At 37.4% G+C, this 24,709-nt stretch overlaps 1 protein-coding gene across 3 annotated transcripts in view; it reads left to right on the top strand.

Annotated features, from left to right (window-relative positions):
* Positions 1-232: 232 nt before the first annotated feature.
* The window catches only part of pdxdc1 (pyridoxal-dependent decarboxylase domain containing 1), a 27,462-nt gene continuing 2,985 nt past the window's right edge, over positions 233-24,709 (top strand). Inside the window, exons 1-24 of one of the 3 annotated variants that reach the window (XM_077533951.1) lie at positions 233-427; positions 1,112-1,219; positions 3,145-3,213; positions 3,379-3,477; positions 3,665-3,811; positions 4,058-4,247; positions 4,391-4,459; positions 4,534-4,612; positions 4,692-4,776; positions 4,957-5,005; positions 5,139-5,240; positions 5,400-5,525; positions 5,819-5,869; positions 9,244-9,318; positions 12,586-12,646; positions 13,845-13,915; positions 15,706-15,811; positions 16,007-16,181; positions 17,174-17,292; positions 17,416-17,537; positions 21,930-22,022; positions 22,192-22,288; positions 23,399-23,497; positions 23,650-24,709. The exon at positions 23,650-24,709 is cut by the window's right edge and continues 2,985 nt beyond it. In XM_077533951.1, coding sequence (XP_077390077.1) covers positions 1,146-1,219; positions 3,145-3,213; positions 3,379-3,477; positions 3,665-3,811; positions 4,058-4,247; positions 4,391-4,459; positions 4,534-4,612; positions 4,692-4,776; positions 4,957-5,005; positions 5,139-5,240; positions 5,400-5,525; positions 5,819-5,869; positions 9,244-9,318; positions 12,586-12,646; positions 13,845-13,915; positions 15,706-15,811; positions 16,007-16,181; positions 17,174-17,292; positions 17,416-17,537; positions 21,930-22,022; positions 22,192-22,288; positions 23,399-23,497; positions 23,650-23,903 — 2,412 coding nt within the window. In that variant the 5' untranslated portion in view covers positions 233-427; positions 1,112-1,145 and the 3' untranslated portion in view covers positions 23,904-24,709. Of the gene's footprint in view, positions 428-1,111; positions 1,220-3,144; positions 3,214-3,378; positions 3,478-3,661; positions 3,812-4,057; positions 4,248-4,390; positions 4,460-4,533; positions 4,613-4,691; positions 4,777-4,956; positions 5,006-5,138; positions 5,241-5,399; positions 5,526-5,818; positions 5,870-9,243; positions 9,319-12,585; positions 12,647-13,844; positions 13,916-15,705; positions 15,812-16,006; positions 16,182-17,173; positions 17,293-17,415; positions 17,538-21,929; positions 22,023-22,191; positions 22,289-23,398; positions 23,498-23,649 lie in introns of all 3 variants that reach the window. The other 2 variants (XM_077533942.1, XM_077533959.1) reach the window with 2 other exon arrangements.

The raw sequence follows: 24,709 nt of genomic DNA, 5'->3' as shown, positions 1-24,709 counted from the left end.
AGGGGGTCGATCCTATATATATATTGATTTGACGCATACATATAAAACAATGTATCTACAAAATGCTGTACTTTTAGCTCACAAAATGAACGTTCGCTGTGCTATATTTTTGTTGACTGTGCTTGCATAGTGCATATCGAACAAAATATATCTTGTCGGTTCAGTACGATACCACCTGACTGGCCTGTTACACACGTGACGTCACCAATGCCAGCGTGGAAAGTACGTCTCCTACCAAACCAGGAAGTAAACTGCAGTAGCAGCAGTGGGTCGGGTCTGACGCCACAGGAAGAGCAGGAAACACTTCAAAGTCACCATTACAGCCTTTCTTCAAGCAAGCTCCATGACGGGACTTGGTGGGATTCCTTTGCCGTAGGCTTGTCCCTCCATCGCAGACAGTGAAGCGCTTTCAGTGAAGTCGGTGAAGGTAAACTAGGCTAGATGCGTGTTGCTAGCTAGCCGTCTGTCATTCGTCTGTCAAACGGCGTGCCTCATACTAACACATTTCATCACGAGTTTGGACAGATATACACGTCACCTTTACATCGTTATTAATCGCCGTAAAAAAAAAAAAAGAAAGAAGAAAAAAAAAAACCACAATGGCAGTGTCTGACTTTGGGGAAGGACTGTACCGCAGCAGTGCACTTGTCAAAGCCAACGTTGGTGTTTCAGTATTGTGCTCTTGGGTTCTTTTGTGAGCATACCTTTTAAATTATTAAAATTCCATCTATCTGCCATATTTAGTTTCATTTGAATTGATTTTATTGTTAGTGGACTTTGAAAAACTATTTGTATCCATTTAAATTAATTCAAAATTACCGGTATGATCCTCTTTCGGAACGTAGTAGTACTTTGAGGCATAATAACTGCTGGTAAGCCCTAAATAAATAGAACCTCTAGTCTGCTTTCCAAAATAAACGATGTCAACCATTACAAGCGTCACTCCCATTTAACTGCTGTATTATATTCAACCCTGACATAGAATCCTTTTGTTGTATGCTTGGGTTGGGTTTGTAAACATTGAAACATATTGACGACCAACCAGCAGTAGTATTCTGTTATATAAAGTCATGCATTTATATGAGACCTTTTACTGTCTTTTGTTTCCCAGCACACACGTAGTTGGCAGACATCCATATTTGGAAATGGTAGACACCACACTGACTCAAGTTGGCAAGAATTTGACTGAAGCCATGAGGATCTTGGGAGATGGACAAAGGTGAGTCTTGACTCTGTTTGAGTGTAATAGTTCATAAACATTCCCAAAATCTGGTACATGATGTTCGAATTGGTAACTCTCAAAACAACAATTTCCACTGAGTTAAAATATATTTGGAGTATATTTTATATTAGTTGATGTCAATATACATTTATTTTATTTTTTTTACCTAATCAAAAAAGTATTACGTGGGTTAAAGACGACCTACAATAAAAACAACCATCTAGAAAAAATACCATTAAAAATATCTGGTCTAAAAAACTAATTTTCAAGGAATGTACGCTGTTTTTGTTCACATTGTAAAGCAGTGTAAGATGCAAAGTTTACTACCATGCTTCTGGAAGACGCTACACCCCATCATTGATACAGTACAATTAACTTTCATTTGCTGTTCATGCAACGTAATTGTAGCAAACTAGTTCTCTCTTGAAGTGCATGCATTAAAGTTGACCCACCGTCTTAAGACTATTTTAACTTGTTAGCAGGCTAATAATTGTCAAAGGACATATTATTGTTTGACCTGATTGTTGCTTCATGATGATGCGGAGAGGTGTTCAAAACAAAACAAAAAACTAGCAAACACCGGAGTTAGCACGTCATAGACATGAAATTTCAAGTAATGTCATAGCCGAAGAGATATTGTTGTATGTTTTGCTGCTAACCGAAAAAGAATACAACTGAGGGCTGCTTCCTGTGAATATCGTCCAGGAGAGCCTCCGAAATGTACTCACAAGGTTCCACTGTATTTAGTGTTTGAAGACCGCATGCGCTGTGGGTAATCGCAGTGTGGATGGCTCCTGTGCCCTGCGCACCTTTGGCCAATGTCGCCTAGGCACCAAAATGATCAAACATGACGGTTCAGCGCCATCACGCTCAAAAATATTTACCGCACATACGATGCGGTTGGCGAATGCACGCCGATGGCGCCTTGTGTGTACCTGGCTTTACTCCATGAACCCAACTGGACGTATTAGTTTGCACAATATGATCTTATTGCACATGTTGCACTGAGTCGACTGGTCATTTATTTAAACATAGCTAAGCCACATTTTGGTTTTGCATGCGTACCACACACGCATGCGTAGTCAATGATTTGTTGGTTCAGGAGGCGGCACATGGCAACTATGACCCTCTGAAAATGATTTTGTGCTCAAAAGTTCATCTTATATGCTTATAATTGTGGCACGAATCTAATGGCATACTGTGGTCTCTTCCTACAGCATTCAGAATGCCAGCATCACAGTTTTCTTCCTGATTTTTTTTTTGTTTGTTTTTCCAATCAAATACATTTTGTATTGATATTGATTATGTAGCTATCAAGCAAGCTCCCGTCTATCACAATACATATCAATAAAAGTGTTCCACTTCTTTATGATGAAACAACACAGAGCAAACATTCTCCTTTATGGACCTCCATGAAAAGTGTGATGAAGTTAGCTAGGTCCTTGAGTAACTCAACACACCCTACTCACTAATGAGAATTTTTATTGTTTCCGGTTATAATTGTTCAACCAGGAGGTGTCTCATTTACGTTTAAACCTCAAGAAAGACCTGTACTGTCTGGAAAGCTTTAGTGCTTCAAGAAGCTTAATCAAAAATACACCACCACATGACTACATGAGCCAAGGCAGATCTTCTTTGTACAATTAAAGAAAAAAACTAACTGTAAAAGAATGTTTTTAAACTAGTTTGCTTTTTCCAGTGAGCAACTAGCAAGAAGCATCTTCCTTGTTAAATCCCTATTGCTGAACAAGCCAAAAGGGGCATACTGACACCTAGCATAACGGAGGCAGACATATCTGTGGCAATTGAATTAGACCAAGTATATACAAACGGTGGCTTATCAGAGAAAAGTTAGAGCTAATTAGGGCAGAAATCTGATTAATGTGTGCATTAATGTACGTTTGTGGTGTTCTATCAATTAGCGGACTGGAGGAAAGAAGAGAGGCTTCAATCTTCAGTAGAACCAGCATACCTGGCCCCCTGCAGGGAGCGTAAGTTGCACACATGGACACACATACAATAGGCATGCATGTCGACATGCAATGCCTTGGCAAAAATTGGTATTCCGATTTATATTTAATTAAATGTTCACATTTTTGGAAGTATATTTACATGAGCATTCAATGAAAGTCAACGTTTAATCGTTTCTTGTGTAGTGGTCAGGATGTTGCCACCATACTGCACCTCGTTCACAGCCTCATCCATGAGGAGGAGGAGGAGGAGGAGGAGGAGGGAAAAGAGGATCCAAAGCCACAGTAAGTGACAAACTATTCACTGCAGAATGATCACAGCCTCCTCCCTGTGCAAAGGAAATACCTTTCAGTAAGATAGCTTTTTAGAAACAAGGACATATTTGTATTTCATTTGATGAATGGTATGTAATGGAGTGGATGACATCAGTCACTTTTAAATGGATCTATAAACACTCTGTGTTTTCAGTAGGATGCAGAATGTGGGTGAGCAGGGTCACATGGCACTGTTGGGACACAGCTTGGCGGCCTACATCTCAGTGCTGGACAGAGAGCGACTGCGGAAGCTGACAATTCGGATCTTGTCTGACACCACACAATGGCTCTGTAGACTGTTCAGGTAGTTTTCTCAAAACTCGTGGTTGTGTTAGCAACATGGTAGGTTACAGTTAGACTCTAGAAATGGCAGCTTAACAGTCTTCAGTCAGGTCACATTGTAAATATAATTTGAATCAAAATCATTTAGTCTGAAATGGTGTGGCAATTTACTGTGATTTTTCTTTTCCTAGATAGCATTATTTCTCTTTTCAGTAGCTTTTCGATTTGGCTTTTCATGTACTGTATAACCTTCTATTATGACATTTAGATATGAGGATGGTTCAGCTTACTTCCATGAAGATGACAGAGAAGGCTTGGTCAAAATATGTCGACTGGTCATCAATATTTGCTATGAAGATTACGCCACAGAGGGCTATGCTGTTCTCAGCTCAAAGCAGCCAGTCATTTACCAGAGCGCATCAAGCAGACCTGGGCTGGGACAGCATCTGTGCAACCAGGTAGGTGCCGAACAATCATTGTTTATGTTCAAAGTTCTGAGTTTTCCTTTTCACATTACGACCTTCTTCACGTGCATTGTTGTAGGAACATTATAATAGTGTGCACTCATGGCTTATTTTAATGTCAGTCTCTGTGTCATTAGCTTGCCCTGCCTCTCTCCAGTTTATGTACCGTCCCATGCAACACCCTCTTTGGATCACAACATCAAATGGTAAGAGATTAAACATAATTGTAGAAATGGAAACCATTTGGCAATTGGATACAAATCTCCTTTTTTACACTTAGGATATTGCACTATTGGACAAACTAATCAAAGAGGACATGGAAAGTGGGAAGTTGCCTTTGTTGTTAATTGCCAATGCAGGTAAAGGAAAAACAATATTCACACGGTACCGTATAGTGATTGAAACAAGTTTTTATGTAATAGTAATAATTTTTCCCAGGTACCCCTGGGGCAGGTCATACTGATAAGTTGGGGCGCCTTAGAGACCTGTGTGATCAGTACAAAATGTGGCTCCATGTGGAGGGGTGAGACATTAAATATGATCTGATGTTGTCATTTCATTTAAACATATCTATTTCAGGCAAAAGTGATGATTATCATAATTATAGCTTACCATACTTGCACTGAGATATAATTTGCTGTTCACTACAGCATGTTGACGTTGATGCTGTGCCATTTTAAGCTTCTATCTGTTTCGTCATCAGGGTCAACCTGGCGACACTGGTGCTGGATGAGGCCACCTCTGCTGTTGTGGTAATCTTAAAATGAACTCATTTTCTCATGAATTTGCACGCCATGTACAAATGCAACTAGTAGCACTGTTCGGTCATATTTACTTGGACATGTACTCAGCATTATTTTTGTGCTGATCTTTGTCCCCATCCAGGCAGCAACCAGAAGTGACAGTATGACACTTACACCAGGTCCATGGCTGGGACTGCCTGCTGTTACTGCTGTCACACTCTATAGAGACGAAGACCCAGCACTGGTAGGCTGCGCACTGCTTAACCAATTTTTCCAGCATTTGATCTATGTCAAGATGAGTTACTGGTATAGTCAATGGTACAATATGTGTCTGTGTATAATGACTCACTTCTGATGTGTTTTTTTAATTATTTTTTTTTATTTTTATTTTTTTTATAAATAGTCTCTGGCTGCAGGGTTGACTTCCAGCCAGCATGTCGAGAAGCTACGAGCATTACCTCTTTGGTTGTCTCTGCAGTACCTTGGTCATAGTGGAATCATCCAAAAGATAAGACATGCCACAATGCTGGTGAGGAGTATATCTATATCACTAAGACTACATTAAGATTTGAAATTTGTTACAACTGTGTTTTTCTTTTTCTTTCATAAACAGACCAACAATTTTGTCCATGTTAGTGGTTTGTGTTTTTTCTACAATGTTCAAAGTCCAGTTTGTAGCACAACCTGTTCCGAACATTATAATAGATATGGTGTCAGTAGCTCTACCGTAATTTTTTTTTCTTTTTGTAGTGCAATTTTTCCTGTTACTTTGATGAGGAATCTTTTTTTTTTCGCAATATCATTTTTGTTTCTCACCAACAGAGTCAACAATTGCTACAGCACCTCAAATCTGTGAGCTCCATCAAAACATCGGTAGGTAATACAATGATCTTACGAAATCAAATCTAAAATAACTGAATCATTGGGTAGCTTTGAGTCAACCCAGACAGCATCGAGAGATGTAATGCCACTGTCCAGTACATTCATTGTTGTTACATTTTGGTCTGGAGTAGGATATATATTTTTTTACTAAATTCTATATCTGTGAAGAGCTAAAATTGGTTATGACATTTCCAATGATTGACAGGCCTTTCAAAATTGTGAGTATCTTGAGACGTACAAGTTTGTGAGCACTTAATCGCAACTTGCCATTAATGGACAAAGACAATTTCATTACAGAACTCTATTCGATGCTTTTGCACCAATGAAATACTGCTTGCAAGTGTTTGGACTGAAATGGAAGTTAGACCACCAGTACAATAATGATGCCACACTCAGAACTAATAATATTCTTTCTTATGTGAGTTATGCTTATGATTTTAATACACATGAAATGACATTATGTTAAGACACACTACACACTGATACAGTATTTGTAAATGTGGTTGATCGAAAGAAATTCATAATTTCAAAGATAAACCACAGTAGGATGTTTGAGATGGAGAGATATCCCTCATTGATGCTTTGACCATGCTAATATTGAAGGACCCTCCAAGGTTACAGACTTGGAAGCTTGTTCCCTCGAATCCATTAAATCTAAATTATATTTGGGTGCAATGCGGTGAACAAATTAATCATTTTCGAGAGGCTCTAGTTTCATGAAGTTGCATAATTTCTATTAACTTGCAGATACAGTGAACAATGAAATAGCAATTTTGTGGTGATATCAATGATATACTCAGGGCTCCAGACTGCTAACTTTACGCTTCAAGATAAAATCTCACGGGATATGTGAGTTCACGATCCCCCGAGAATCCATCTTGTACCGAGCCCGCTGATTTTCACCATACACTTTTTGTACGGACCAATCATAAAGCAGTATTGTGTTTGGGGCCGGAATATACGGCTGTGACGAAAACGAGAAGTGCCGAAGCTGTGAGAAATAAATAAACCTAACGTACGAATGCATAGACGCTGTAATTAATTCTGTTCTCGCATAATTACTGAGTTTCCTTGTTAAATGAAGAACACCGTTGCCTTGATTGATCAAAACAAAAAATTTGTAGACCTGCACAAGTTGCCTATTGCTCAATCAGCTTGAAGTATTGAACGTCTCAACATTCCCGGGCAAATCACATTGGAGCAGTCCTAGATTGATATTGTGGAGAACTCCCTTGAGACTCGCAATTATCAGTCTGACTATTGACTGCTCCTAAATGGTCACACTTTGCCTCTAAAATTTTAGACAGTGTGTGAGTATATTTTTCATCCACTCCTGCTTGTGCGACCTGTCGATATGCCATTTTAAAAAATGAGTATTAAATAATTTTTTGTTGCTGATGCAAGGCAGCAAACAGACAGCAGCTAGTTTACCAATTGAGCACCATTTGAACGCACCAACGAACAGTCCACTGCAAATTATGTTTAGAGACTATTGAAACCAAAATGAGTAGAATGACCAAATTATTCAACATGTAAAACATACTGTGCAGCAAATGTTCTGTATGTGACATGGGAGTGACAACTCCCGCTAAGAAACAAACATGAGCATAATTAGTTCACATCCTGTGTTTACTTATGCCAAGGATCGCAGTAATAAAGGAGTTCATCGCGCTAAACGTTGTTAAGAGTTACCTGTTGAAACATTGTAAAAGCAATTATATACTGTCACAGACCCACTTTGATTGTCGGTGCAGCTGTTGTGATAAACTTAACCATATGAACATGACACATTCACCGTTGTTCTGTGAAGTGATGTTCCATTTGTATTCGTAAGTTTACCACAAATGTTTTATTTGTGAAATGACAGTGTATCACTTTATAGCGTCACTCAGATTTATAGAACTTCATTTTTTATTTGAGTTAAAAAAAAAAAAAAAAAAAAGACAATTCCTAAGAATTGTTCACATGCAGGAAGGGAAAAAAAACAACTTGCATTTAAAAATTACTTGTGTGTTGCATTCTACTTTTGGAAAATCACCAAACACGTATGAGTTGGGGTACACAATCCCCCCTGCCCCCCGCCGAAAAAAGGTTGGGAACGGGAACCATTGGTTTTCACTACTACTATAACTTCATAATAAGAGAACATCTGGAAGTTTAAACATTAGAACAGCATTAGCGCCCTCTCTGTTACCCATCAAAAAGGGTTTTCAGTGTATAATGCCACATGCTGTTGACAATCTTAACTTGCAAAAAAAAAAAAAAATGACAATGGCTTTTTTATTTATTTTTTATTTTTTTATTTTTTTTTTAAACCCCGATTCATTGTGCGAATTTGCGTGGGTCTGCACGGTATAGTGAATAAATTAGACATGTGAATTCTTACTTTTTACAGCATGTGTTGCTTTAACATTGTGCTCTCATCCCTAACAAATTTAAGTTAGGGGTGACTATGCTTCTAGTATTTATAAAAAAAAAAAAAAAAAAAAGTTTGTCTGGAGCCCTGAGAGTGGTTATTCAAGTCATGGTGGATTGGCTATTTCTGGTTATCCAGTTGCAAAGATGTGTTGGTAAAATATGTGTGGGAATGTTTACAGTGCCTTGCAAATGTATTCATACTGCTTGAACTTTTTCATTCTTTGCCATCTAATAACCAAAAACATAAATCTTTTGTTTTAATCAAGATTTTCTTTTGGGCTCACATGATTAAATACAGTTTTCAAAATTACAGGCAAAGAGAGATGTGGAAAAATGTGGTGTGCATTTGTATTCTGTCCCTCTATGATCACATATATGGAGGACCAAAACTGCCAAAATTCAAAATAAATAAATGACTAAATAAATAAATAAATTACTAAAAGTGAAAACAAAAATGTATATAAAAAAAATATATAATTTGAAAATTATATCCAAAAAATATATATGTAAATGGAAATAAATCCGTTTTTATTTTTACTTTTAGTCATTTATTTATTTATTTCATAGAACAAGCGTATTTGTACCCAATGAGTAAATTAAACCCAGTTGGACTCTACTAATTAGATGATTGATTTGCTAAGGCAATTGTTTGCTCTGAATTGTATTTACTAAGAAGCACCAAGAGTATATGTGGCTGAAAACAAATGCACACTACACTTTGCAGATCTATATTCACTTAAAATTTGGAAAACTATTATTTTCATTCCACTTAATAGTTATGTGCTACTTTTTGTTGGTTTATAACATAAAATCTCAATGTTTATGGTCCTACAAAATGTATAAAAGTTAAAGGGGTATGAATACTTTTGAAGTCACTATATTTGAGGTTTTTTTTTTCCCCCCTGTGGTTATTGTATAATAGCAAGTGCGGGTTACCTTGGTTGCAGGGTGTCGTGCCACCGATCCCGCCCATCTCTGGGGCTTCTCTACGAGATGTTCTGGGCTCTCTTATGCTCTCTATTGTAGGTGGGATTCTTCTCTCTGTAGCCAAGTCTCTGCCTGTCTCTCTCACTCTTCTCTTTGCCATTTGCCCCCTTCTCTTGCTTTTGTATCTTTTTCACTCTTAACCATTTTTCCACCCACATTAGTTCAGCGATATTTGGGTCTCCATTGGCTGATGGACTGTTCACTTCTTCCTAATTGTATAGGATGTGGACAACACAGGCATGTTCTTTGTGGTACTTCAGGGAATGCCTCTCTCCACTCATTGTTTTTGTTGCCTTTGGAAGAAATTCAAGGGTCATGAATAATTGACTTAAATGTTGCTATTTTGTAACTATTAAAAATATATATCATACTTTGTATATTTATGTTGCACACCACAGAAAGAACCCGATGACAGACAGGTAGGCAAGAGGAAACAGTGCAGCCCCTATTGAGCAACAGAGTGGTGGGGAGGTGTCTTCTAAATTTTCATTATTTGTTTGAAAAGACTTGAACTGTAACCCTCTGGTTCCAAAGCTCAAGTTCTTACAGATTAGCTACTACAGACCCTGTTATCTCTCTTCACTTTAATTTAAAATCTGTGGTGTGTGTGCACCATTAGGCAATTTATTTCACGAGACAGAATTGCCAAAAACGCGGACCACAATTTGTTGCCCACAGGACTGAGGCCTACTTCTGTGTGTTCTTGTACATAATACATTGTGAGGACCAAAATACGTCTTTATCCAACAGAATGACGACATTTTTGTGAAGTGAGAACATTTTGGCCGGTCCTCACTTTGCAAGACCTCTTTTTGAAGGTCAGGACTTGGTTTTAGAGTTTAGGTTTGAATTGGGTTGTGGTTGGGGTTAGGGTAAGGGTTAGGGTTAGGCAATCATTTTTGATGGTTGGGTTTAGGGTAAGGGTCTAGGAAATGTATTATGTCAGTGGATGTCCTCACAAAGATATATGTACAAGGATGTGTGTGCGTACGTGTGTGTGTGTGTTGTAACTATGTTATACCCAATCACCAGAGTTAACTGAGGTCTCGTTGATGCTTTATCAAGAAAATGCTATTGCTTTTGGCCAACATTTGTCTCATGCTAGTCTTTCAGAACTTTGCTTTTCTTCATAATAAATTCTATATAGAATCTATATCTGTCATAGCCAGGTAGCTAGCTGTATAGTATAGACCCCTTTATAGTCTACGTCATCAAAGGTTGCATGCGCATCACTGACTCAAAACAACGGGAGGTCGGAGCTGTTGGCTCATCGTCGGGTTATGGTTTTCATAACAATATCAAGAGTTCTGCGCCGTGCTCTACCTGTTTTGTTTACATTTTAGTAGCATCACTACTACTAAGCTACTTCCGTGTTTGGCGTCTGAGTGCCAGCAAAATAGTACTCAAAACAACGGGAGGTCGGAGCTGTTGGCTCATCGTCGGGTTATGGTTTTCATAACAATATCAAGAGTTCTGCGCCGTGCTCTACCTGTTTTGTTTACATTTTAGTAGCATCACTACTACTAAGCTACTTCCGTGTTTGGCGTCTGAGTGCCAGCAAAATAGTACTCAGACGCTTCATTCCCCTGATGTTGTAAACATAATGCAAAGACATTACGCACCTATTTGGGGGGCCCACCGTCAACGCTGGGCTCGCGACACTGCACAGGATAATTTGTGCGCGTCACAGCACGTGACAACATGCAACAGAAGACAGTAGCAGAAGCCCATACATCTCTGTATTTCCCATGGCTATTGAGTCCTCTTGGTGCACTTTTATTGTCTCGGTGTGGTACTGCGTGCGACCCCAAAGAATAACTCCCGTGACGTTCCAATGCATGGATTCAAACTTCACACAGGTATGTCCCAAAGCCAACACACCCGCTAAGCTAAAAGCACACCGCAAGCATCTCATTTCTCAAGTTTGTGGCTCCCTGTCAATGTACACAACTAGCATGCCTTCAATTATGTCATCAAACTCAAAATAAACAACAGCAAAAAAACAAACCCTTGAACATTAGTGATTCCGTGGTCATCATTGTGTCTCAGATTAAAATAAATAAATAAGACATCATACATTAACCAAAAATGAATGTGACGGCAAAAGAAAAACACAAATTGTTGATAAAAAGGGGATGTCACTTTTGGGAATATTTTTGGATATATTAAGTGGTTAAAATGTGTTTAATAGATTTATTGTTCCATAAAGTGGCTTCATATTTCTTTTGGCTGGACGGTAGGTTTATGTCTCAAATTCACGTTTCTGAAATACTTCACACCGTGCACATATTCTGTTTGATTGTGATGGTGTCTTTTTAAAGGTTAAATATTTATATTTTAAATTAAATCATCAGCCTTTTCTTTTCCTGTTTCCATTTTGAATAGGAAAAAAAAAAAATATATATATATATATATATATATATATATATAATATATATATATATATATATATATATACACTTTATATTTAAAAAAAAAAAAAAAAAAAAAGTGGTATTGGGATTTCTGTTCAGTAGGCTAATGGTCAACAACGGTCACCATCTGCCTAAAACCACAAATGCAGTTTGGCAAAAAAAAAAAAAGCCATGCATACACACTTGCCACAAAAGACTTGCTTCCAATCAAACTAAGCTTTTCACCATCCAATACAAATTTATGTAAGGAGGCGTTCATTGAGTTTAAATATTTGTTATAATAATTTATGTAACCTGATGACATCACACATAATGAACCAATTATTCATGACCTTGATGACATGCACCCCATCCTTTGCACACCTCTGTTAAGCGCCACATAACTCAAGCATGATGCTTGTTTCAACCCTTCACTTGGATGTAAAAAAAAATCAGTGGGATCTGAAGATGGCAATGTAGGAAAAGATCTGTTTAATGTGTTTCTGAAGAAGTGAAACTTTTCCTATTAATGTAGTCACAGAAACACACACCATGGGTATTTGTGTGTCCTGGTACTGACTGTATCAGACAACTGGTTGCATGCTTCAAAAGTTCATTTTAGAACTTGATAATGGGGACAATGCCCTTTTTTTTTTTTTTTTGAAAGTATATAATACATTACCGATTCATCTGTCCTGTGATTTCTTCCAAGCTGAAGTTGCTGTGTTGTTGGGCTGCTGCCTCTAGGCTACAATGGAGAAACTATATATCCATCTAAAAAACCCTCCCCGATTCCATCCCATTCTGTATTCTGATTACCTTTTTGCTTACCATACAGTTTTCAGCATTGAAATATGACCACAGTTGTACCCAAATCTCAGATGACCATCTGTGTTTTTCGCTTAACAGGTGGAGGATGAACTCAACTCTCCTGTTGTGCTGTTTAAGTTTTCTCAGGAAACTAGTGCCGGTAAGGGATGTCATAGTGTAGTATAACGTCCACAAACACGATTAACAAAATGTAACTTTTTTTCCAATCAAAAAACACAGAACAGCATACTTTTAGTAAACAAAAGTAATAGACCAGTTATACATTTATTTTCCCCAAGGCCGATACTGCCTATTAGTAGTCAAGGGGGCTGATGACCGATTTAGGAGCGTAAATTCACTTGCAGTAAAAGAGAAAATACAAAACATAAAAGGAAGTCCAATTCTTAGTTGAATTGTGTTTAAGCATGTTTGTTAAAATAACTTGCTGAATGGGTATATAAACAATAGTCAACTTTATTTTAAACTTCTAACAAAAATTGCAGGGAACTTCCAGGACCATTAGCATGTCTCGAGTTAAATGATAACCTAAATTTAGTAGCTCACTTAATTTTTTTTTTTTTTTAATTTTTTTTTTTACCCCGTCGCTGGTTTTCGAAAATTGCAACATAACCGGTGTTATTTATTTATTTATTTATCTTTTTACCTTATTTTTGTGCAGGAGGTACACATGTCAGCAGCAACCCTTATAAAGTTAATCGAAAGTATTTAAATAAATAAATTAAAAAGTTCCCTGAAGTTTTAATGGCCCATATATAAAAAATAAAAAATAAAAAAAATAAAAAAAGTAAGTTAATGGCCAATGCTGTTATTCGTCCTGGGGGGAAATCATTCATTCATTTATTTCAGTGTCACTTTTAGTGTTTTTAACAGTGTTTTTAACATGCCCTTTCCTCAAAAAATATTGGAAAATTTCTTAATTTCTGTTGACGACTGAAAATAAATGGCTGACAGAAAAAAAAGAAAAAAAGTTATTTGTGTTGAAAAAACAAGTAATTGTTAACCTGAGAAAATATAACTCAATCCCTGTCATGACATCAACAACAACAACTTCCAGTGGGCAGGATTGAAGGTATCAAGGTCTATGGTTAGCAGAAGGCTACATAAAGAGACTATACCGGATGCTAACTCACTATCCCGAAGAATAGGAAATCTGGGCTTTATTTTCTTCTGAGATATTAAATCCAGAAATAAGCACTTCTGTCTCATATTTATCTCAGAGCCAAATGTCTATTGCAAAAGTAAAGAAACTGGTGTCACTTCTCAAATATTTTTGGAAGGGCGTTATACTATGGTAATCAAATTTAATTCCCTCTTTTTTTTTTTTTTTTATGTGTTAGCTTCCAGCAGTGGTTCTGTGGAGGCTTACTGTGCTGGGGAAAAGGAAGTACTTGAGGCGTTCAATAGATGGGTATGTGATTTGATGTATTTTTTAAATTGTCATTAATTAATAGTCTAATTTATTTGTTTTATAAACATTGAATAGTAGTCTAGTCAATACAATTGTATAATGTGTGTAAATTAAGATTTATGCCACAGTCTCTGCTCCGTCCATGGAAATGTTTTGTCAAATCATGACTACAAAGGATGTCCTGGTTCCATGTGCACCCTTGTCCTTGAAAATGGTGGTTATTACAGATAAACTGTCTAGCACAAAATAGTATCACTCCACTCATGCAGGGAGTGCCTTTCAGATTCCTGAACCCAAGAGCCAAAACCAGCTTTTCAACTCAAGTTACCGATAACCAAGTTTGCTGAGGTCAAAGGGCAAGCAACTAAATGAGCTTTCTTTTTTTTCATATTGCAGTCTCTATTAATAATTAAAAAAAATTAGACAAGCGTTAAAACTTTTTTATTATTATTATTATTATTATTATTATTATTATTATTTATAATGAAATCAAAGTAAACCCAGTAAATTTGTAGAAACAAAAGCAAATGAACAAATGTGAAACTCACCATTACGATGAATGTACGCACATTGGACACCATAGTTGGTACACTCTTGTTAACTCATTCACTCCCAGCCATTTTCACAGAAACAGTCCCGTTCGCTCCCGGCTGTTTTACTGGATTTTGACTGATTTTGCAAGGCCCACAGAATATTGTGTTATGTTGCTATAAAAGCATGGAACCTATCAAAAGAAAGATTAAAGTCTCTTCTTTCATCAGGAAAAGAAAGTATGTTTCTATCTGTTTCCGTTTTGCAGCAATTAGCATTAGAAGACAGCTAAGTTTCATCAGTTTTCACAAATCTATTCAAAATTCAAAGTAATTGAGCTTTTTTTCTAGATGGCTCTGGTTGATCTCCTTTGCTCTTCTGCCACCTGCTGGCCGTTTGTGTAATAACTACCATTTCTTCAACCGTTCTTTGCAGTTGAGAGGCTGCATCAAAGCCTTCTGTATGCTCTAGCATAAAAAAACAAAACGTATAAATACGTCTTTGGGACACTTAGAACATAAAAAAAAACTTTAACTACACGTTATTGGGAGCAAATGAGTTAATGAAAGAGAAGAAATAATAAAATGGAAAACAATAGTGATAATAAAGATGTACAGAAAATTAATCAATGAAATTCTGACATTGCCTTTTAAGGTTCAACAGAATTACATTATAAGCAAATTCATGGTATAGGTCTGGACAAAAATGATGGTAATAATCCCAATTATTCTCTTGATCCACAAACACATACAAATGATGAGTCATCATGAGGAATGCACACATTAGCAAACACTGTTCTTTGACATACTTGTTAATCTGAAAAACGCTAAATGGTGTGGATATTTGCAGATCTCAAAAACACATGAAAATCAAGAGAGTAATTTGTGGATCTGAATATGTGAAATAAGTTATATTTGCATGAATAATTTTGAGACAAATCTCTCCCCATAGCTTTGGATCTTTCCCCTCTTGTGCACATGGGAGACAGTATGGCCTGCAGTGAATGTTGTAGTGTTGTGAATAATGTTGTGATAATTTTAGAAATGAAGTGCCTGTACGGTAAATTAATCAACACTTGCAATGGAAGCAGGTGTGCAGATTATTGAAACATGATGTATTGACTATGAACAACGCCCAAGACAGCGGAAGTAACACATTCTCCCCCTAAGTTGTTGTTTTTTTTTTGTTTGTTTTTTCCTGTTAGTCTGCCGCTCATAGTTCATTATATTAGGGTTTTTTTAATTTTTATTTTATTTTAGCTTGGCAAGCAGCTCGCCCAGTTGGTTCCTGCCAGTGGGGTCGATGTCGTGGAACTTGAAGATGAAGGCGCCTGTGTTCGGTTCAGCCCGCTCCTGACGGCTGCAGGTAACAGAATTACCCACATGCACACCTGCAAGACAAGATATGTTATTTGTCAAGCACTGCAGTATTTCTAGTAAGGCTATATATAAAATACCATATTAAAAGGGTGCTTTTAAAGCATCACCATTCAAATGTTTATTTTATGTTTACAGAAATGGGCTTGTTATTCAAATGATGTAATTCTTCCTCTTTGTACAGATTTAGGGACTCAACCTGAAGATGTTGACAATTTGGTCAAGAAGTTGTTGGAGCTGGTGCCTATGATGACCGCCACAATGTCCTTCAGACAGGACTTCATAGAGGAGACTCACCAACGCTCACCCTACCTCAGATACATAGAAGAGCTTAGCTGGCCAGGCCTCGGAGCTGTCCGGTAAGACGTGATGCAGGACCCGGACCCCTGTTAACATGCTCTGCTGACATGTATGCTTCTCATTTGCATCTTCATTTAGAAGCAAATACATCACCAATGAAAACGGATTGTCGTGGATTAAGGTTGGAGCATTTTAGCAGGGTTCTTACACATGTATGGAATATAATAGCGTTCCAGGTATGGTGAATGGAAGCTATTGAATAGAATAATATTCATGTTTCCAAAACTGTTAGAACAGTTTTGTTAAAAAAACAAAAAACAAAAAAAACAGTTAAGTCCAGCTACAATGTTTGCCTGAGAGTACACAGTATATTTTACCATGGTCTTTGTGAATGCAGTACGCGATTCTGATTGGCTCAAAAAATTACTTTTGGTGTACATGATAATGTTTTTGGTTTATTTATTTATTTTTTTATTTTTATGACTTGTGACTTACCCAAAAACTTGGGAAAGACTTGACTGCAAGTTGATATCCAAGATCCTTGACTTGACATTGACTTGAACTACATGGTTTGACAAATCATCTGGTTTATTTTCAGAAATCTACATTTAACAGTTTGCCTTTTTTTAGGAAGGAAGGAAAGAGAAAAAAAAAAAAAAGTCTGTTTTGTTTTTTTTCTATTCCCGCCAACCTAACAATCCAGTCAGCATCACTTGTTTTAAGTGGATTATCTTGCCGATGACATTGGCAAAAATTGGATGACAAAATTCAAGGCTTTCAATTCACTGAATGGAGACACAAAAAGGACAATGTCTAACTTGTTTTTTTTTTTCATCACAACACCTCAACCAAGTGGTAGAATTGGTACAATGAGGTCGGGCTATTTTAAACACTTTTAAATAGGTATAAGAACTGAAATGCACTCACCAATGGCTGAGTGGTAAAAGTGTTTTGCTTTGAAAGAAATTATTCACATTTAAACTAGCACTCATCTGTTTTGTTTTGTTTTTCTTCATGACTACATCTGTTATTTTTTTCCCATACTACTCAGATATGAGCCTCAGGTGGAGGGAATTGATGATGGCAGGAGGACAAAGCAAATCAAGAAAATAAACGCTGAACTGCTGAAGAAACTACAAGAGTTAGACACTGACATTGTTTTCTCCACTGGTGTGTACACCTTTATTTTTATTTTTTTGAATCATCAGTGTAATGATAATAGCATCATTGATCAGTTTTCAAACTTTTACTATATAATATATATGAAATATATAAATATATTTTCATTCCTAGGCCCAGAGTTTGCCAAAGAGGAGGACTGCATCTTTATAAGCATGGTAGCTGATGACGTTGATGTTTCAGAGCTCGTGAAAACAATAGTGACGCTGGGCCATGATGTTGAAGAGAATGGAAGAGTAATCTGCATTCCATTATTTGTCCTCATCTGTTCTTTCTATCATGTGAATAGAATTAGAATTTTAATTAGATCATTAGAATTTTCTGGATCTTGAAATTCATCTTTTGGAACTGAAGAAACAGGACGGTTACACTTGCACTCCAAATTTCGTATAATCCCCTTTAAAAAAATGATATCCTTATTTGATATGAGGAAAAAAAATAGCATAATGTGCATTTTCTAATATTAGTTGAAAGGGGGGGCTATATGTTTATTATGTTTTCTTTTTGGCTAAAATAACCGGAGAGGAAAAAGTAAGTGGAACCCTTGGATTCAGTAACCTTCTTTGGCTTTTCTTCTTTTTTAATTATACATGTTTCTTGTAGTAGTAGATTAGATGTCCGCAATGATAGGATGAATTTTATCTTTACAAAACTTTTACAGATCAGCAAAATTCCCTGAAATCTGTGGCATGAATAGCTCTCTTGAGCACCTGCCACAGCATCTCAATCAGGTTGAGGTCAGGACTTTGTATTGAAACTTGTATAAAGATGGAAAAAGTTACAAATGAATCTCAAAGTCTTGATGTTCACCAATGAGGAGGCTGTTGCTGTCTAAAAAATTAAAAAGCCACATTTGTGAAGTTAGCTCAAGAGCATTTGGATGTTCCACCACTAGGGGTGGGACAAAAAACCGATTGGGAGCTAAACGACCGTATCGGTAGCAGACTTGTCAACCGATACAAAATCCGCCGGGAATCCTTAGATACATTGCTTGTAAAGCTGTGGACCGGATATCGCGTGGCTGTGAATCGGTTGCGAGTGAGGCTTTATGGTTTTCATAACAATAGCAAGAGTTCTGCGCCGTGCTCTACTTGTTTTGTTTACATTTCAGTAGCATCACTATTCAAGCTACTTCCCTGTTTTCAGAGAGCTAGCAAAGTAGCGCTCAGAGACGCTTCATTCCCCGGATATTGTAAACATAATGCAAAGACGTTACGCACCTTGGGGAGGAGCCTACCGTCAACGCCGTGCTCGCGACACGGCGCGCGCGCGCACAACGAGTGACAACATGCAACAGTTAGCAGAAGCTAACCCATTGCTATCGAGTCCTCTCGGTGCACTTGTATGTCCCGGCCCGGCGTTGGTACTGCGCGCGAGCCAAAAAGAATAACTCCCGTGACGATCCAATGCATGGATTCAAACGACACAGGTATGTCCCACAGCCAACACACCAGCTATGCTAAAAGCACACTGCAAGTATCTCATTTCTCAGTTTGTGGCTCCCTGTCAATGTCTACAACTAGCATGAGCAATAGATAGGAGAACTGAGACGTACCCGTGATTACGTCATCAAGCGCAAAATGAACGACAGCCCAAAAAAACAAAACATAAACAGTCGTGATTCCGTGGTCATCATCTTGTCTCAGATTAAAAAAAACAAAAAGATGTCATACATTAACCAAAAATGAATATGATGGCAAAAGAAAAACAAATATTGTTAAAAACAAAAATTGTTGATAAAAAGGGAAGGGCACTTTTGGAAATATTTTTGGATATATTAAGTGGTTAAAATGTGTTTGATAGATTTATTGTTCCATAAGGTGGCTTCATATTTCTTTTGGCTGGACGGTAGGTTTATTTCATGTCTTAAATTTATGTTTCTGAAATACTTCACAATGTGCACATATTCTGTTTAATTGTGTTGGTGTCTTTTTAAAGGTTAAATATTTATATTTCAAATTGAATTATCAGCCTTTTTTTCCTGATCCTTATTTTGAATTAAAAAATAAACAAATAAATAAATAAAAAAACAATTATAACGACTAATAAATATTTAACCTGATACATTTTTCAGTCATATCGCCCAGCCCTTTGTTGCGGTCCATTTAAATAATTGATTCAATATATAAAAATATAGAAGACATTTTTGTTGTTGTTTTTTTTTAAACACATTTGTAGATACTGTAAAAATATGTGGTGTTTTAAGATTGTTTACAAGCAACAAATGTCACTATAAGTTTTGCATATTGAAATGAATCGTATCGAATCGAAAATCGTATCGTTCCCGAACTTAATCGAACCGTTCTGTTCTGAAAGATAATCGTTTTTCAATCGAATCGCAACCTGTGTATCGAGATACATATCGAATCGGCCTCATGTCAGAGATTCCCACCCCTATCCACCACACGACTGGAAAAATATTCTGTCGGAAGATGAAACCCAAGTTAAGTTTAAATGCATGTTCTGGAGTAACTCAGTCAAAATCCTAATCTCTGACCTCATCCCAATTGAGTAGCTGTGGCATGACCTTCAAAGGCCTAGTCACACCATTCATCCCAGAAATCTGATATGGAAGAGTGTCCAATAATCATCCTGATGGTTTTGCACATCCGATCTGCAACGACAGGAAATGTTTGCTTGATGGGATAGTTTGGATTTTTTTGACATGAATCTCTATTTCATCCTCACCTCCAGTGTGTGCGATCAGCACTGATTTACCCCTGACAGCGTTCTGTGACACGAGTTCTGGTCCGGTGTTGGACGAGAGGAAAATAGTTCAGCAAGTTGGCTGGCGTCAAGTAAATAAAGCGTTTTTCTTCTAAAAAAAAATTGTGTTCAAAAGAGTGATACATTTCCATACAAAACTCCCTTCGGAAAAAGTCAGCCGGGCACTATTTTTCTGTTCGTTCGTATCACTGCGCGGCACCCCGCATACAACTGATAGACGCACACTAATCTACAAGTTGTCTTTTCGAAGGCGGAAGGCGCGCGGATCAGCTGTCTGCAGTGCGTCCATCAGCTGTCTACAGGGCGACACGCAGTCACACGAACAAACAGAAAAATAAGGCCCAGCGGTAATGGCGTCTGACTTTTTTCAGAAAGGAGTTTATAGTGTGCAAATGTATCACTCTTTTGAACACAAGTTGTTTTTAGAAGAAAAACGCTTTATTTAGGTGACCCAAGCCAACTTGCTGGACTATTTTCCTCTGGTCCAACACCGGACCAAAACTCGTGTCACAGAACGCTGTCAGGGGTAAGTCAGTGATGATTGCACACACCGGAGGTGAGGATGAAATAGAGATTCATGTCAAAAAAGCCGAACTATCACTAAGGTTATTGTTGGCAAAAGAGGGTTTTGTTTGTTTGTTTGTATTTATTTATTTCAGACAGTTTACAAAACACACAATGTGTATCAGGTTCCAGCAAAAAAACAACAACAAAAAGAGCGAAGAAAAAAAAAAAGTAGGAAGATAAAGTCCAATTCTGCCTGAAAGGGAGTGGGAAAAAGAAGAAACTTATTTAATCCCACCCCCATCTCCCATTCAAAATGTCATGCTACTCTGTTACTGACTTTCAGACTCAAAATTATACACGTGCCCAGAGAGCAATGAATATTAAATGACCAAAGAAAAAAATAATTGAGAATAAGCCGTTTAACACAATGATTCACTTATTTTTCCTCCCTTTTCTGTGAAACTTTACATGTACAGTATGTATAATGTATATGAAAACATAATTGTGTGGTATTGGGTTAATCAGACTGTATTGTTGTGATTTAGATTATCAGACTACATTTTACGACCAGTGTGTGCAGAAATTTAAGAAATTCAAAATGGTTCACATACTTTTTGCTTCCACATTAGGGGGAAAAAAAACAACTAAACTTACACCGCCAGTTTTGCTCTGTGCATTTATTCATGTCAAAAGACATGCAACAGATCATTGCCAGTTTGGCCTATCTTATCCGTTGAAACAAGGACATGCCCACAGCTTAAAAATGTTTCTGATAATGAATGCTCTGTGGCTAAACTGTAGCTTATGTTACTAAACCACCAACAGTTTTTGTGTGAAAGAGCCTTCTATTGCAGTTTCAAAGCTTGACCCACATTTAGAAATGGATGATGATTACAAGAAAGTTCAGAGGTTAACATTTAAAGTTCTTAAATCCTTTTTAAACATAAACCAGCTTGTGATGCAAGTCGAAAACATTATACTGCCTGAGTATAATGATTCACTCCTTTTGGAACATTGTTTCTTAAAATTGTGTCGTTATAATTTTACATTTGGAATGATGGCAGTTGCTATACAAACATTTTACTTGAGCTAAACAGGTTGATCCTCAATTAAGTAAATACAATTAAGTTGTGTTAAATACTGTATAAATGTAAGTCCTTGTGATCTTATTGAATTACAGTATTGCTGGAATAGGCTGTTACAATGAATATAGCATTGTAAAATGTTGAAAAGTACAACAGAAGTATATTAATATAAACGTATATTAATGTGCTATTTATTGTAATAATTTTCATTATTGCAGGTTATAGGATCTCTAAATTGTAAGCGATTCAACATGTTTATCTGTTGTTGTCGAACCAGTACCTTTTCTAAAATGGCTGTTTCCAATGTAGCTACTAGAGAACATGACGGAGGTGGTGAGGAAAGGCATTCGGGAGGCAGAACTGGAGCTCCTAAAAGCCAATGATGAGAAACTCATGGAAGAGGTAAGTGAGTTGTGCTGCTTGATGTTTTGTTGACCGAACCTCATCCTGACAAAACAGAACTTTGACTTTAGAACCAGGATATGGGTATAGTGTTTGTAAATAAGTTTGTTAAAAAGGGGGAAATTATAAATACATAATGGTGTGATGAAAAGCAATTGTCTTTTTTTAGGGCATGCTGAGACAACTTCCTTTGGTCGGCTCTGTTTTAAACTGGTTTTCTCCCGTTGAAACTTCAATTAAAGGGAGGACCTTCAACCTGACGGCAGGTTAGTGTGTGCATGTGTATTATTTATTTATTTTTTATTCTTGTAAGCTATTTAACTCATTTTCTCCCAAAGACGTATAAATATGTTCTATTTTAAATGTTTTAAGTGTCCCAAAGATGTTTTTTTTGTTTTTGTTTTTTTTTATGCTAGAGCATACTGAAGACTTTGATGCAGCCTCTGAATGGCAGAGAATGGGTGAAGTAGTGGTAGTAATTACAAAAAACGGCCATCAGGTGGCAGCAGAGTATAAGAGATCAACCAGGGCCATGTTGAAAACAAGCTGATTTCCCCACAGTTCTAAACAGATTTGTGAATAATGATGAAACTTAGCTATATTCTAATGCTAATTGCTGCAACATAGAACCAGATAGAAAAATATTTTTCCCTGATGAAAGAAGAGCCTCTAATATTTCTTTTGGTAGGTTCCATGTTTTTATAGCAATAGAACACAATATTCTGCAAAATCAGTCAAAATCCAGTAAAACAAACGGGAGCGAAGGGGGTTGCTTCAATGAAAATGGCTGCGAGTGAATGAGTTAAGTCCTCATACACTAACTTGTAAGGTGAAAATGTCATCCTTACAATACGTTAACAATAAATAGGCACATGTGACGTATTTGTTTACACACAACACAGAAAAATTGTTGTTAGCCTTTTAATAAAGAAAAACGCACAATGATAAGGGAAATAGAAGGGAAAGAAGAAATTTGGCAAAATCCATATTGACAAGCCTCATTGGTTCTTTATGAATGTCCTTTCGCCAGATAAGAGAACACAACAACACTTTTCTGCATCCAGCTCAAGGTGTCTCTAATCTAAGCAGGGCGCAATGCATGCAGTCTGGCACTCTTCAAACCTGAAACAGCAAGAGCAGTTTGCTCACTAGTAGTGGGTCAAAATTAACTGTCGCCATGTCTGGTGTGATTTTCTTTATTTTTATTTTATTTTTAATTCACATTGATTACTGGACAAGGTTTTGCAACAAATATTGAGTTATACTGGTAGCACATTAAATCTTTCAAGATCCTGATGTGTAGTAAAAAAGGAAATGCAAGTTTAACTTAGTTGATGTATCCTTAATATACTTATTGTATTACTTATTATTCATAGGTTCCTTGGACTCCACAGAGGTGACCTACTCTACCAAGGCCCAGTCAGGCAGACCTCCCTTGAAAGACTCTTACACCCTGGCACCAGAGAGACTGCAAGGTAGCACTGTATAAGTGTAACTACTGTTGACAGACACTGCTTAGAGATGTTTGAGGAAAGAGAACAACACTTGCTTCATGAGCAGGTGTTTGATGTGTTTTGTTCTTTCAAATGCATTGCAGCCTTTTTGCGCTCTTTACTTTCCATCACAGGTCAGAAGTTGTTTCGGCGCTCAGGTGCAGGTTCTGACTCCTTCAGTGAATCCAGCTCAGTTGGACAAGCTGAGGGGCCAACCAGCATGCAATCATCCACCTCTATATGTGTACCAGAGGAGGACACTGCATGTCAATGCATTCCAGAAGAAATTCCGGATTCTTGTCAGCAGAAACAGCATGATCAGATGGAGGACAGCACATTGTTGGCAGAGAGGAAGCTTGAAGGCCAAGAGGGCCAGCCATCACCATAATGGTACCAGCCTAACTGATTAACAAGACGTTTTACACGTAAATTATGCATTTAACTGCTATGAAAGAGTAAAGTAGCTGAATTAGTTTGGTGTAATTGTCTCTCTCAAGAGCCTCTGTCCAATATGGTCGGAAAGGTGATCAGCGGATATTGTAACACTGTGATGCTCTTTTCTAATCACTTCCACTTTTACCAGTGGTTGAAGTTTGCATTGGATTAAAACACAGTTTTGATGAGCCTATCAGGATGGACCAAGATGTCCGTCCGTCCGTCCACCCATCCATCCAAACATCCATCCAATCATCCATCCCACATATCCAGTTGAGGGATGTGGGGAGCAGGTTTAGGGAATTAAGGTCCACAAAGTAAAAACCCTGCCACAGGTGTTTCTATTCAACTGGAAAGTAATCAAGCTTATCTGCAGCTATTGAATAGATAGATGCACATGTGGCTAAAGCCAAACTGTTTCAGGGTTTATACTTTGTAGACCTGGATTCCCCAACCCTGGGGTCCCAGATGACTTTGGGCGAAAGGCAACTTAGATCCTCGACTGGTCATAAGTTAATCACAGGATACATACTGGAAATAAAGAACTATTATCAACAAAATAACTATTCACGGTTAGATTTAAACTGCAGCAGAATAGTTGCTGTCTTAATTGAAACTTGACACCATCAGTGACTAGACAGACAGATTTGATTACATTCAAGCATATAGTGGCATGCACAAAAACAACACATGCTGGTAAAACATGTTGTCGTGGGTACAATTGGTTGAATGATAGTCGCTTATTTTGGGATGATTAGA

This window comes from Festucalex cinctus, chromosome 1 (assembly GCF_051991245.1).
Source record: "Festucalex cinctus isolate MCC-2025b chromosome 1, RoL_Fcin_1.0, whole genome shotgun sequence".
In the NCBI taxonomy this organism is placed as follows: Eukaryota; Metazoa; Chordata; class Actinopteri; order Syngnathiformes; family Syngnathidae; genus Festucalex; species Festucalex cinctus.
Note: the sequence above shows the minus strand (reverse complement) of the source record. Positions and strands in the feature narration are given on the sequence as shown.